Source organism: Phasianus colchicus, chromosome 5 (genome assembly GCF_987193195.1).
Source record: "Phasianus colchicus chromosome 5, bPhaCol1.hap1.1, whole genome shotgun sequence".
Classification (NCBI taxonomy): Eukaryota; Metazoa; Chordata; class Aves; order Galliformes; family Phasianidae; genus Phasianus; species Phasianus colchicus.
Window position 1 is genome coordinate 13,683,084 of NC_143440.1, and position 15,089 is coordinate 13,698,172.

A 15,089-nucleotide genomic window follows, 5' to 3' on the forward strand; every position below is an offset into this window, starting at 1 on the left:
TTTTGTTTTTTTTTTTAAGAGAAAATCTGGGCGTTTGCAGCCCAACATGTCTATCAGTGACATGCCTGCTATAAAATGATTAATATGAGGCCCTACCAACAATGCTGAGGTAAAGACTGTCCAAAGCTGAGCCAGTTATTTTCTGAGATTCAGCATTAACAGCTCTATTGTCTTCTCTTGCACAGCCTTTGCTTGTAACAGTCACTGGTTTTCTCCATCACCTCTTTCTCTGCCACTTAACACCATCTCAGAAACATGACTTTACACAATGGCTATGCCTTAAAAGGCACTTTCAGTATGCTCATTCTTCATAGTTACACTATGTGCAGCTAAAAGTTTCAGTAACAGGAGAATCTGAAAAGAAAGCAATTGAAAGCTGCAGCTGCAAATACACCCTACCATTTTTCCTGTGGCTGTTTGTTCCCAAAGGTAGTCCAGAGTTGGGCCCCTTGTAATACTCCTTTTTTTTTTTTTTTTTAACATAAGAATCCCATATTTCATAAATATCTTCTAGGACATGAAAAATCTTCAGTGTGTTTTGATTCAGGCAATTTAGTTCTGTTTCTTGAACAAGAACCTGGCTGATTTCCTTCAGTCGTTCAGCTCAGCAGAAAAGGAGGGAGTTCTGAGAAATAGCAATTGCCAAGTGTTCCCCAGTTGTCTAGGTCCTTGAGATTTATTTCCAGGCAGTTTTTAAGTTTTGAAAGCAAAAGAGGAAACCCTTTGTGCTATTCTTTCCTAAGACCACATTCGGATAAGCATAATCACAACAAAGATGATGGAATCAAAGTTTACTGCTTGTAAACAAAATATTCCATCAGTTGTTAGAGCTATATGGGAAAATGATAAGGATGTCCTGTGCACAATAAAGAAAAATAACCAAGTTCCTAAATATTTGTGTTTTTCCTTTTGTCAGGTATATGATTACAAGGACAACCTGCTGAAATAGTCATAAAAATGCAGTCTATATTTCTGACAGCAGGAAAATCATTCCCTGTACCAAGGCTTTGTGGATGTGTTTTTACTGCACACAGGTTCTATAAATCTATATTTGATGCTACAGCCACACCATCCTTACTGCTTCATTCGTCCCACTGTCTTGGCAGCAGTATCCATCCATCTCGCCTTTATTTGGAGAAGAGGCTCATTTCCATGCTGCAGATGATTCTGAAAGTCCATCTGGCGCCATCTGGCTGCCAAGAGCTGAGTAATACACGTATTTACATTATGTATAATTTCAGAAAAGGTGTTTTTCTCGTTGCTCATGACAACATTTCAAGTAAAGGTTAAGGCCAACATTCTTGATCACAGATTTATAAACATGGAAACCTGTATTTTGTCACTTAAAATCAATTGGTATGACTGTTCAATTTTCTCCCCTTGGCTACAGAGAAAATGGAGCAGAAAAGTTTTGCTCACACAGACAGATAAGCTTAAAAATGGTACAGCCCCAGCTGAAGGGACCTGATGAAGCACAGATTCTGCAAGTGTTAGTGTTAACAACAGTAAGGAGATGGCTTAGCTACCTGCAATGTCAACTCTTGCTTTGTTCAGCCAAGAGAACAGGGGACACGTGCCTCTCTTCATGCTCCTCTTTTAAACTGTTAATGAGTTTGCTCCCTACAGTACCCAGATTCCTTTCATGGCTATAATCTGACAAGAAGGTTGAGGCACAAAACAATACACATTGCAACAAACACCTTCTTTGAACCTGTTCCCTGAACCTCAGAATTTCCTGCTCTAAGATGACCAAGAAATCAGGATTTCCAAGTCCTTATCTGGCACAGTGTTCTGTGATTTATGGACAGAATGAATTCCGTGGGCAGGGTGATCTATGTATTTACCTAGAAAAGCTGCGTGGCACGTAAAGAAGGGTATGTATTAACATGCAAAGGATACATTTACTAATTACTCTGAAAATCTGAGTCTGAGTGAGAGAGAAGGGAGGATGGTGAGAAGCCAACCTTGCGGGAATGAATGTGAGTCTACAGGGTGAGAAAATATGTTAACAAACGTGAAATCATATAAGCACCTTCACAGGAGACTAGAAAGGAAAAATTTGAAAAAGTGAAGAATTAAAGTCGAAACTTAGTAAGGCTGAGATTGTGGAAGACTGGGAAGGATTAGATCAGTCCTTGTCTGATCTGTCCACCTGCTTATCCTTAGTCAAAAATCCCTTAGGATGAAAGCTACTATCTCTGCGTGGTAAACTGCAAATCAGGGGAAGAAATGGGGGTAAAGAGAGCCTGTTCTTACATAATTTTTATCCTTCTTCATGGGTGTATTTCCACTAGAGGGAAAGCAGCTCAAGGAACCCAAAAGCTGAAGCAGAAAGAAGTCTCTTGCACTATTCTAGATCCCCAGCTGGTCCAAAAGAACTTTCAAACAGATAAACATTTCTGCAACATTTGTATCTGAACCTGAACTCTGCATAATATGAGTCTATAAATAAGATACCAGACTGCAATTCCATTGTGTGTAGGATCTGGTAGGAGCCTTTTGGACCTTTGCATGGGAGAGGCAGCTCATCCATGGGTTTCCACATTACCTATAACACATAAATGGTTTCTTCCCTGGAGGAAAGGTCAGAGAATCCCCTCACCCCACACAGTCCCTAAACTGCCACAATCACATTCTAGGACTGGTACCCTCCTCCTAAAGTTGGGGTTTCCATGTTCACTGCCAGCCAATCCCAACCTTGGCCATGGACTCCTCATAGGGCTGCATGCCTGGAAAGCCAAGGGCTGACATTGGGAAACTGCTCCTTTCATCTGTTTTGGGACAAAATGCTACTAATAGGGTGACTTCCACCCAAGTCTGTTCATCAAGTCAAACCAGGGTTTGTGGGACATCATCTGATGCAGAAAACGCAAAGCTATAAGCGAGAAACCAGACTCAGAAACAGCTGTCAGGGTGGGCAGCAGGGCAGATCAGTCTTCTGCACAAACAAACCGCCTAAAATCTGCAAAATTAATTAAAAAAATAAACATGATATTAAATATTTACTACGCCAAGAGTCTCATGTTGTGCTGCTGGTCCTTAGCATTCAAACATCCCATGGGTCACCTTAAAGAATAAGAATTCATTATGACAATCCTGATTAAAATAAAATCCACCATACTTTACTAGGCTGTAGATGGTACAAACAAGGACTTAGATGGAAGATTTACTGCTTTATGCTTTTAACTCTACAGCAAAGGGACGTCCTTAATTATTATCTTCACAGTACCAAAACAAAGCACAGACTAATGGCTTATTCCATTTTAAACAATTAATAGACTTCAGATCAGCATTATCTCAGATCAGTTTCGTGGCTGTTATAACAAAGCAGCACTACTGCTCTGCAATGAGGAACAGTACAAAGGCTGCTACCGTTCCTTTTCCTTTCTTGGACCAATCATACATACCTTCCCAGTTACACTGGAGCTGCTGTAGCAGTTGTTAGGTTCATTGTCTTACACAGCAATGCCTATACAAATTCCTGAGTCACTTGGCTCATCAACATTACGATAAGCTCTGCTCTCTTCCCTTCATGATTCCTGGTGTACTTGAAATCTTTTGATCACCCATCAATTCTTCATCCTTTTCAGAGCGAAATCTTCCCAAATCAGCACACACTCCAGACAGGATTTTCCATTTTTCATTTGGGTATTCTCAGGTTTGCTGATTAATTGAACTGGAACCTCTTAGAAAGGGGAGAAGAGTGGCAAAAAGAAATGGCACAAAGCACTTTATAAATCAAACAAGGCATTTTTGCTTTTTCAGGATACAACGCGGGCTCAAGGCTCGGGGGATTTGCACTTTAGCTCTATGAATTTCACAGCTCAAATCCTGCTATAACACATTTGATTTACTTACCACCTGAAGAAGCTTACATTGATTTACCTGTGATCAATGAAGAATGGAGCTTTCCGCACTATATCTCCATTTCAGCATTGAGTTCTGAAGTTCACAGGACTGGATATCCTAAGTGTGGGCCAATACAATCATCAGATGTAATGACCTCATACTTATCATTCTGCTTCCACACTTGCCCATTGAACTTCCACGTGAAGTTCGGCATTTTCCATAGTGAGCCCATTTCAAACACTGCAGCTAGCATTTTTTTTGTCATTTTCAGTGGTTTTGTTTCTATCAGGAATGTTACAGGTTAACCTGTTAAAATACTGAAAAGACAATTTTTTGTTTTGCTTAGTTACCAATCTCTGATTTCCTACGCTAACTAACGAGACTACAGTAAAGTCATTTTGATTTCTTTCTTGAATGATAGCAGAAAGATCAATTAATTCCCTCAACTTCAGCAGAAATTAAGCTAATTAGTTCAAAATACTCAGTAGAAGTTGCATGCAATATTACAATACCAGCCACCAAAAGACACGCTGCTTTTTGTTCAGTTCTTTTGCCTTAGTTTTGTTTTTTCCCCTCTCCTGACTCTAGGTTATTGTAAAGGAAATGATATCAGGCAGTTGCTGATGAGATACCTAGAACTATTTGGCATATCTGGAATTGACTGGGAAGCAGAAAGAGGACTGATATCTTTCTGTGTTATCTGTTAAGAGTGCTGCTGTGCCTGGCAAGGATTGCAAATTGGCTTAAGTGGTGCTATTCTACCAAATAAAATTTTTCAGTAGTTCAAGCACATATAAGTAGTACACTTAAAGAATGGTACTTCTGGCAAAGCTTATTTTTAAGAGATGGTTTTATTGCAGTAGAAGGTAAGGCAGGTGGGCAGCATCATTCTTATTGAGTGCTGAGGTACAGTTTATCATTCCCATTTTTCCTCTAAAACTGGTCCGAGTTCAGTAGTGACTCACATTCCTGCCACACTGACGTCAGCCTAGCTTATTATGTGTAATAAGCAGGCTTCAAACTGAGATGTGATATCTCATAAAAGGTGTTTTCACACGAGTGCTCTGGTAATTGTGGGTTGTTCTATGACTTAAATGTTAGATTTCTGTTTGAGCCTAAAACATCAGTAACATCAATGTTACAAAGTCATTTAAAAAAATAAAAAAGCACATCATAGTTTGGATTACTTTTTGATACAAAAATCTTAAAAACTACAAAATCATAGTTTTGACCCTCATTTTTTTTTTCTTTAGATATTGTTTTCATACACAGAGCCTCTGTAATTCCGTAACCAACATCACCTTTGACTCTCACAAAAATTCTGTAGGCACCTAGCTCTTTTTCATTTATGTTGGTGATGCACAGTGTCTATTTCTCACCCATCTGCTTCAAGGCCAGATTGGATGGGGCCCCGGGCAGCCTCTTTTAGAGGGTAGCAACCCTGCCCACAGCACTGGGGTTGGAACTAGATGATCTCTAAGATCCTTTCCAATCTAAACCATTCTATAATTAGTACCTTTTTTTTTTTTTTTCTTTAAATTTTATTTTATTTACATTTCCTATATTCAGCTTCCTCGCCATCTTTGGTATTCAAAAGCAAACATTTTACCTGCTTTCCAGATATTTCAGAAGTTCTGCTGTTAGGTAACTGAAGAATTACATTAGGGACTTCAGAGATTTGGTTCACTATCTGGCACAGCCATGGAATCTGGGATAATTTTCTGGATTTTTCTACCAACTGTTCCTTGGCAGAACAGAAACATTACTATGTCCTTTACACACCCCATTTGGACTGTAGAATTCCAGGGCAGGGACTAGCCCAACACTGTTTGTCCAAGCCATCCAGTGCGCCTTATGCTAAGGAATACTGGATTGCAGACCTTAGCTAGTCTATTAGGATCTACATTAACCATAAATCTGATCTGATATGGATTTCATCTCCAGTGAGAGATCTTCCTAGAGACATTAACTGAAGAGAGATTCTGAAAACATTTTTTACCTTGTCAGTATTTGACACAATTTCTTCACATTTCCTTGAATATCCAGCTTTTGTCCAGCTGCAAAAAAATGTAGATATTCCATCTGGGATGTGTAACTGTCTTCTGTCACAGTTGTCTTTTTGGATGCATGCACTTTTTTTTTTTTTTTTTTTTTTTGACTCTGTCAAGAGTCTTGGGGTACTGTGACACTAACTTCAACCTCCACTTCTTCCTTCATCTCTTTCAATTTCCTGAGAAATGAAAGAAGTTCACACAGGCCTTCTCTAAATTCTCCAGATTCTTAGGGATGATCTCCAATGTTTCTTTCTCCTCAACCACCAACTTCTTTACATTCTTCTTCGGAGCTGCAGGTCCCCTGCACATAGCACTTCACAAGAAATTCATGCTTCTTTTCCAAGTAAACAAGCAACTGTCATGTTATAACATTTGAGATATCTAGACCTCTCTTGGAAGAGGGATTCATGCAGTTCCAAACAAGTTTTCATAGCATCAAAGAACATAGATAGAGATCTCAATGCTCCCCCATCAGATGGTCATTGCTGGGAAAACAGATTACAGAAATCCTTCCCACCACCTTGTCTGCCAGGCCATCTGCTGGGAATTTGCTGAAGTGCTAACAATGCATAAAAGGAGATTGGGCGGGTCCTGCAGGTCCTTCCTTTCATGAACCCATGCTAGCTGGGCTTGATTCCCCAGTTGTCCAGCAAATACCAGTGATCTCACTCAAGATGATCCGTTCGATAGCCTTTCCTGGCATCGATGTCAGGCTGATGGGTCTGTAGTTTCCCAGATCCTCCTTAGGCTCTTCTTGTAGATGGGAATCACATTGGCAAGCCTCCAGAGTCACATTAGAAAGTCCTGAATAATATTACAAATTATTGAGGTTTAGCACTGTTTTTTTTTAATTTTTGCCTGAATGGCACACAAGGGGCATTAGTGCCCCACTACAATAAATGCATAACCAAGGAACAAAAATAGTGGTTCTTACTCTAGTGTTGTTTTCTGCTGATTGGAAACAATGCCCTACAAACATTCAACAGTATTGGCAAGTAGCAGCAATGCAGGAGGACTACTGCAGCCTGGGACATTTTCTTAGCCATTGATAAATGTTATAGTGATTAACTTTTTCTTATTTAAAGTTTTATAGTGGAAATAAATAAATAAAGCAAAAAGCGTTACCAATATTCCTTAGTGATACTGTAAACAACACTCTGGGTCCCTCTGCTGGTACCCACCTTCTCCTTTCCACGTTACCTTAAGATTTGGTTTACTAATCACTTCAGCTCTGAATGCCTCTGAAAATTCATGAAGAAATATTGGAACTAATTAATGAATGAGTGAAGTGGAAAAAGGACCTGTTATTCTGGGTTTATTTTTAACGTCTGTTTCATGGAGATTAGATTAACCTTGCTTTACTTTATTTACTGTACTTAATACAGCTTCACATACATCACAAACACTACTCTGGGAATTAAATTTGTTCTTTAGAAGTACTCTGCAGACTGACAGGAATGATTTGTAATTCTTTTTGTGCTTCATAATCAAGGCTAAGATAATCTTTCTGTTACATCATATAGTTATGGATCTGTCATACGTGAACATGATGGGAAGGCTCAATTACTTAGTCTTTCAAGGTCACATTCTTTCAGCTCCAAATTATCTGATCACGACTTTTGCTTAAACAGGATCTCCTGAATTTGAATCAGTAAAGACTGCTTTCCAGCAGATAAAATGAACTGTACCTTTTCCATTGGTCCAGCACAAATCCCTAGAAACTGTAAGGATGAGTAATAGGGTTTGCTCTTTTTTTTTTTTTTAAACCACGTCCTCCATGTGTAAAACATGATGGACCATGTTTACTTGCACATAATGGGTGAATGTATCTAGGAGCACCTGAAAATGCAGTAAGCTATTGTCAAATACTAGGTAGAGAACTGGCTTCCACCAGAAATAATTGTTACTCACCCTTGGGTGTTGTCAGCGGACAAGGCTTTTCCACAAATTTAAAAATATTTTCTCCAGCAAGGATCTCAAAGGAGCATGTCACCATGCTAAAATGCTCCTATATGGCACAGACTTCCTAAAAACAACCTCTTTGGTTGGGAAAAAACGTGTTAATCAAGTTGAACAGAGAGATGTTGTTTGAAAGATTTATTTACCAGAAACAGGAAAGTAAGGATACAACAAGAACCCCTGGAATACAACAGATAAATAAACAATTGCCTGGTCAGTGAAAACCCCTACACATAAAGGATTTTGCAGCAAGTACTGTGCTGACTTTCCATAGGGAGTGCTGATCAATTCCTTATTTTTTTCCAGTCTTTCTGTGAGACTTTGGGCAAGTAATTTGCTTTCCCTGCCCAGCTGTGTCATCTGCATAATGGAAAACCTGGGCTACCTTGCTTGCATAGTGGTGCTACAAGATGCTTTGAAGCTCTGATGTTAAACGTTTAAGAAAGGTGTCAAAACTAGATGCATCAAAAGACATATTAGGATTTACTCTATCCTCCTAAATTTTACTAAGCCCTACTTTGCCCTTCATTTAGACAAATTCTCAACTCCCATACCATTCAGTACACATTTTACACCTAAAGGCAACAACTAGCTTGGTATGCATCACTTGAGAAGATTATGCATCTATGCTAACTGGAGAAATTTCTGGAAGCATATCACCTGTTTCCAGGAAGGTTTCTGCTATCTACTGCTGTGCCAAGACTAGTCTCAATATGAAAGACAGTTTGGAGTAGAGAAACTACTCAATTCTAGTCTTTGAGTTATAGGTGCTAGTCATCTAGAAATAGAGTACCCCTAGTTTTGGAAAGTGTTCCTTGACAAGGCAGATAAAGTGAAACTTTGATACAGTTGTATTCCCACTGAAGGATCTTGGGGCAGAAGGAAGGCAACTCAAAACGCAACCTTCCCCAAAGTTAGGGGCACAGGCTTCAACTCTGATAAAGTTTGTAGTTATGAGCTGCAATCTAGAAGACACAATAAACAAAGAGGACAATGTTAAGACCATGTGACCTCCAGACTTTGCTTTGTTGCCAGGAGAAATTACAGCTTTAGCAAGAGCGCTCTCTTTTGGCATTTACCCAAGGAGATCCTATTCCTTGTCATAATGCATACACTTTGGTATTCTTGTGGAACTGGCCTTTGTCTCCAGTTGGCCTGCATAAGAGATGAATGTTCTCTGACTCCTTATTGACAGAAAACAATTAAAGAGTCTCTGTCATAGCCTACATACCTCATTATATCTTCTAAAAAAATATAAAGGGATATCACACATCTCTAGACACTGCTTTCATTCCTCTTCTGCTCAAGAATTTTTCTCATAGCAATATAATTTTTGAATCCAGGAGAGAGATCACTCTTACTTTTGCCTGGTCCTGCCCCAAAGGGGTTTTATCCTCTTCTGCTTACTGCCCTCACTTTCGCTGTTCTGTTCTCACTCTTTCTTCTCTTGCATCCAAATGGTCAGTAATGCGGATGACAGGAATGAATGGGACTGGTTAGGAAAAGATGAGAGATGTTATTCTATAATACCAAACGTTCTCGTAAGAAGTGTATTTTGTCCTCAACCACCATGAGGCAACTCCCTATCAGCAGCATCAAATGATAAAGTGAGAAGGCACACAGCACGTTCCATTACTCACCTGATCTACTGCCCAATCCTTTGCCTATTTTTGAATGCATTTGGATTTTCAAATCCTTTAAAACTCACAGTGACACTGTTTAAAAACCACCCACCAAACCACCATTCAAATAGCTCCACCTTTCACCTTCAAATGGAATTCCCTTTACTTGTATTTCTTTTACTGGATGAAAGCTTTCATCTTTGACCTTAGATTTTCTGAACATAAAAACTGTACAGTTTAAGATCCAGCAGCTTGCGCCAGCTATATAGTAGAAATGACTGATCAGAATTTATTTTTTTTCTGAAATGCTAGGCTACTACTTTTATTATCCTTCCATCTGACTACTTTATGGCCAGTAAATGCTCTGTTAGAAAAATAAGCCAGTTTACATCAGTACAGACCTATCCATTCTGAAGGACAAAAATTGTGACAGATGGTGAACTAGTGGCAATAAATTGCTTCTCTTCACTGACTGCATTTGATCTCTGTTTAGAATAGACTAGTGCTATGTATTCTGTATTTAGGCTAAATTCAAACAAGTAGGGAGTCTACTACGGAATGCACTGGAGTAATAATCCACTTACACTTTACAAAACACAGGAACTTAGAAAATCAAACAATGTTAAAATTTAGCCAATTTCCAGAGTCTGATAGAAATAATTCTAAGGGTAAACTCCACACAAAACAATGACATAATCCTCAGGTAATATATCTCTTTTACTGATGATACTAGATTACTGGTCGAGAAAAGAAAGAAAAATTTAAAACAAACAAAAATCAAGAAAAAAATGTGCAAAGGCTGAAACATTGTCATCTTTTCAGTGATCTGAAAACACTGCATACAAAAATAATCTCATGTTGTGGTTCACAGACTAAAGAGGGATTCCAGCATGATAGAGGCCCTGTGATCCCTTCTCTAGAAATTTGAGTTGTTGTTAACACAAATGCACTTATCAAATTAGAAGACTGTGGAAATGAGATGTAAAGTGAATAAGGTATCACGAATGGTGTGTCTAATAAATGTATCAAGGAACCAACTTTCATTTACCCCTTCAATAACATAATTCAGAAACAAGAGCCCAACAAGAGCCCAACTTAAACACAGAGAAATCTGGGCTGAAAGTTAAACTTTCCCCAACAAAAACAAAACAGCCGAGAACCCAAACCAATTCCACCCACCATTCCAAATAGACTCAAAAGTCAGGTAGTCCCTTTCCATCTTCATTTCAGAGTGTTGATGAGTCCTCCCTCACACTTCTGTTCTTAGATCGGCTACTCTGGCACAAAGTGGGCATGTGACTACACATACGTGCATGTTGCTGTAGGAGGAAAAACAATGCATATGAATGAGATCTTGCAGTTCGGATTGATAAATCTGGCTACGCTGCCAGGCATGGAGCTTAAGAAAAGGAGTGACTGTATCTCTTCGTAACCCTGACCTTTGTGATGGCTGCTCTCTATATTTCTCCCAATAGCCTGAAGACCAAGATGATAGTGGGCGTAGTAAAACCAATCCCAATTGGTTTTCCTTTTTTTGATCCGAAAGCAGAGAGAGGTTTCTCTTGTTCTGTGATGCCTTATTAATTTTGACTTAAATTCTGATAGCTTTCCTTCCATCCTCTTCAGACACAAATAAGCTAAGCATGCAAAGGAGAAAGATCAGAGCAAAAGGATCTATGCAAGAACTTTTCTCTCTGATCCCTGGAGAAAAATGTTGCCTTTGCCTTTATTGAGGAAAGCAGATACTGACATCAGGAGTACAAATATACAACTCAAGCAAAAACTACCATTTCCCAAAGCAGAAATATCTTTTGCCTAATCCACTGCAGATGTTTTCATCCACAAAATTCTGAGATGTATTGAGATCAAAAGGTGGCCAGAAGATGCTAAGCCTTTGGAAGGGTATCTGGCAACATAGACTCTCTCAAGGGAAGGGATGCTCCCTTGAAAACACTGGTTATCAACATTTTGGATTAAAACTAGTACAATGCAATGAATTATTTACTCTATTTTAAGCCTAAGAAGCAACAGGCAGAGAGAAAGAAAAAACATGAAACAGAAATTGATTAGCATGGTCCATTGTAGAGAAAAGAGGGGTAGGAATTACAATACCTGGATACTTCACCGACTTTATCCTCTGAGACATATTACTAGCTATGGTGTCAATATGACTTTTAATTGAGTAAATCATTTAGCCTCTGTGTTCAGCTTTATTATGAATGGAATAAATCTTGCCAGCTGCACTACTGGGAATTTCATGGAGGACAAACTTGAGAAGCTCTTCTGTATTAAACTTAACTGCACTCTCTTCTGTGATTTTAGTCTTTAATTCTATGTAAACCTGTATATCTCAGAGTACCAACAAAGGGACAAAGCATCATTGATCTGTTAGCATGAGAGGGAGAGGGTTACTGTATAAACGTCATGGCCAATGACTGACAAACAAGAATTTGGGCTAGGTCCTGCCATGTTCAGTAAGTGTGAAAAGCCCTATGACAGAGACAGGGGAGACATTACAGTTGGTTCTAATTAAAATCATCTCAGGTTATTATAAGCTAACATATCTGGAGAGAGGAATTCAGTCCTCTGGGAAACAACTGTGTTGTAGCTATTAGTACTGCTGTTTCAGATACAAATAGACCTGGGTAGACAGACGGAGAAGGCAGGTAGAATGTTTTAGAAATTATTTCCTTTCTTAGAGAGTGTCCAGTAAAAAGAGAAGCCTGGTAAGATGCACAGTTTAGCATAGTCTCTATTGTCAACTCAGTTTCAAACCTCCTGAGTAGCAGAAGAGGCAGTTTCAGTCATCTCAAGTGCTACTGTATGGCCAGAGTTTGTTTCTGCCAGTCCTAAATACTTAAGTCTACCTCTGCCATCAGAAGAGATCAGAACAGCTGATATAAGGTCCTTTAGACCTCAAATTCTATTAAAAATAAAGAAGAGAAATATGTTAATTATATTAATTACAATAAGGCTGTAGTAGAAATAGGAGAATTAACTCCAATTGTTAGACAGAATAACACTTTAAGAGGCATTTGAATATTTTGATCTTGACTGAGTAGAGTGCACTTGCCTAGTGCAAGATGGCAAATGTGCAGCCTTGCAATTAAAGTAGGATGATACTTGCTTTGAATTGACGCAAAGCAGCCTGACTTTACCAGTGACCACACTCTCAAAACATTCCACGTATGCAGAATGGAAGCAGACAGCAGGTTAGATTTCTCTCAGCAGTATAAATTGTTTATTTCTACTAAAGTGAATGAACCACTACTGACTAATACATGCCGAAGAAACTCTGCATGCACCTCGAAGTCAGTATGTAAGAGACTGTCATGCCTTGTTTGCCATAAAACAATTATCTTTTAGAAAGCTTCTTTGTATGCAAGGTGTACTTGCACTTATGGAGCAAAATTCTCACCTATTTGCACAATCCTATCCTACCATCAACATATTCTTTACTAGATGAACAGCAAATTGATGACAGAAAGTTACTTTATTAACTGAGTTAATTTTGACACTGTAGGGCACTGAACAGCTGAAAACATTATCAGGAGTTCCGCTTATAACACTATTCAAAACATTAGTGGTACTTCTGTTATTTCTAAGGAGTACTTGGATGGAACAGTGTTGCCCCGTCAAAGGAATCAGTAGCAATAGGGAGAATATAGCTAGCAAGGTTTACATAAAACTAACAGTCATGTTATGCTCAAAAGCTTAAGTTTATTGCTCTATTTAATGACTACTGCCAGTATTTTTAAAAAGATTGCCAGTTCTTCTTGCTAACTTCTCACTGAAGGAAATATTTTAAATACAGCAATAAAATCAAGTAGTTCAAGATAACACATTTTGCCACATAGTCATGCAAACCCTGCTGATAGGATTTTTACAGGTTCATGGATACAGAATAAACACAAAGGATGTGTACTAAAATACTGGGAAACTTTCCCCACAGTGATGAAGTTGTAGGCATAACATTTCAGGCCCTACCCTGCACCTGCTGATGTCAATGACAAAACCTCAATAGGAGCAGGATCAGCCCTTATTGTTCTGAGAGCTGCTTTACCTTCTCCTGATGAAGAAGCGAAGTAAATCCACAGAATCTTCTGCACTAACAAAAGCAGTGAGTTTTGGTTATTGTTACAAATAGAGAAGCAAAAATATTTCTAGTAAATGATTACAGCTTCCATTCACAAAACACTCAACTTTGATGTAAAGGGTCCTGTGATTCTCCATTTTTCACTGCTCAAAGAACTTCAACACGTGCTTACCTCTAAGCATTGAACACACCAACTGAAGCCTTCATTGCCAGACTAAGGTCTAAAAACAAAAGCATGGGAAGTGGTCTGTATTATTTAAAAGGAAATACTACTGCTCGGGCTAGCGATTATAAAGAGATAAAATTATCAAAACTTAGTTTGAGGGGAAATTTATCAAGAAGCAGCCACACACTGCGTGATCATTTTTTCTTTTTTAAGCTGCTTATGGGATTTGCATTTCTAGTCATATTAATTTTAATGGACACTGGGCATTTGGCCTCCTTGAAAGCTTTGGAACAGGTTTAAATTCAAAATACAGGTGATTTGATTATTAGATTTTAAATAAAGATGGATTCAAGTAAAAAGAAATTCCTCACCTCAGATTTCTGGCAGAACTATTGGGATTGTTGTCTGACTACATAAAAAGACAAAATACTTTCAAAAATCAAATCTGATTACAGAGTCAGATGCCAACATAGTGACAAAAGAAAGCTGAAGAATTAAAATTATTTCAACTTCTCCCCTATCCACCACAAATTCATCCAAGTTGTCATGATAGCAGGGTAACATTGCTGGTAAGAACTAGAGGCAAGAATTTGTCTCACATCAGTGAAATGCTTTTTTCCCTATAGTTCTGATAACATCAGTGATTGACTGCCTTAAAAAAAACCAAGCAAACGTGATGTGCGAATCCTCATTTCAACATGAATCTACTTGAGTCTTTCAATGCAGAGGCTCAGAAGGTTTATGATATACACAGTATTCGGTAATTTTATATGTAAAAACAATCAGAAAGAGGCAAAAAGTTACTTTCAAGCTTAGTCAACATACGGCACATATTTCAGCATGACAATTCAAAAAGTTTCACACTGTATTTTGATATAATAGCAATTATGTTTTAAAAACAGCAAACTGAAGACAGTGCTCTTTTTTTCTTTTTCTTTTTCTTTCTTTCTTTCTTTTTTTTTTTTTTTTTTTTGATTTTGTAACAAATGAAGCTACTGTTCTTATTTACAAAATAAATAAGCCTTTTTTTGGTGAAGATTATGTCCTGTCACATATGTTTAAGACAAGGTGTACTTCAGCTCTTAAATGTCAATGCAAACAAGAGCATAAAAGCAATATCGAAGTAAAATAAATCTTTTTCTCCAGCTAAGACAGCCAGGTTACCACATGTCTCTTATTAGATCTGAAATGTATCTGAATGCAGTCAGAAGTTCTCTTGGTTTTAGCCTTTAGGAATATCATGAACACTTATTCTTCTGCTGCTCTAGAAAGCTGTTTTCCGTACAAGCTCATGACATGATGGACAAATTGATACTGTTCACAAGTCTGGATCATTCCTCCCC

At 38.3% G+C, this 15,089-nt stretch overlaps 1 protein-coding gene across 17 annotated transcripts in view; it reads right to left on the minus strand.

Moving 5' to 3' along the window:
- PTPN5 (protein tyrosine phosphatase non-receptor type 5) overlaps window positions 1–15,089 on the minus strand; it is a 102,835-nt gene continuing 87,746 nt past the window's right edge. For 10 of the 17 annotated variants that reach the window (XM_031613999.2, XM_090140557.1, XM_090140554.1 and 7 more), the window contains one exon: window positions 10,812–15,088. In XM_031613999.2, coding sequence (XP_031469859.2) covers window positions 14,995–15,088 — 94 coding nt within the window. In that variant the 3' untranslated portion in view covers window positions 10,812–14,994. The other 7 variants (XR_016466719.1, XR_016466720.1, XR_004169852.2 and 4 more) reach the window with 7 other exon arrangements.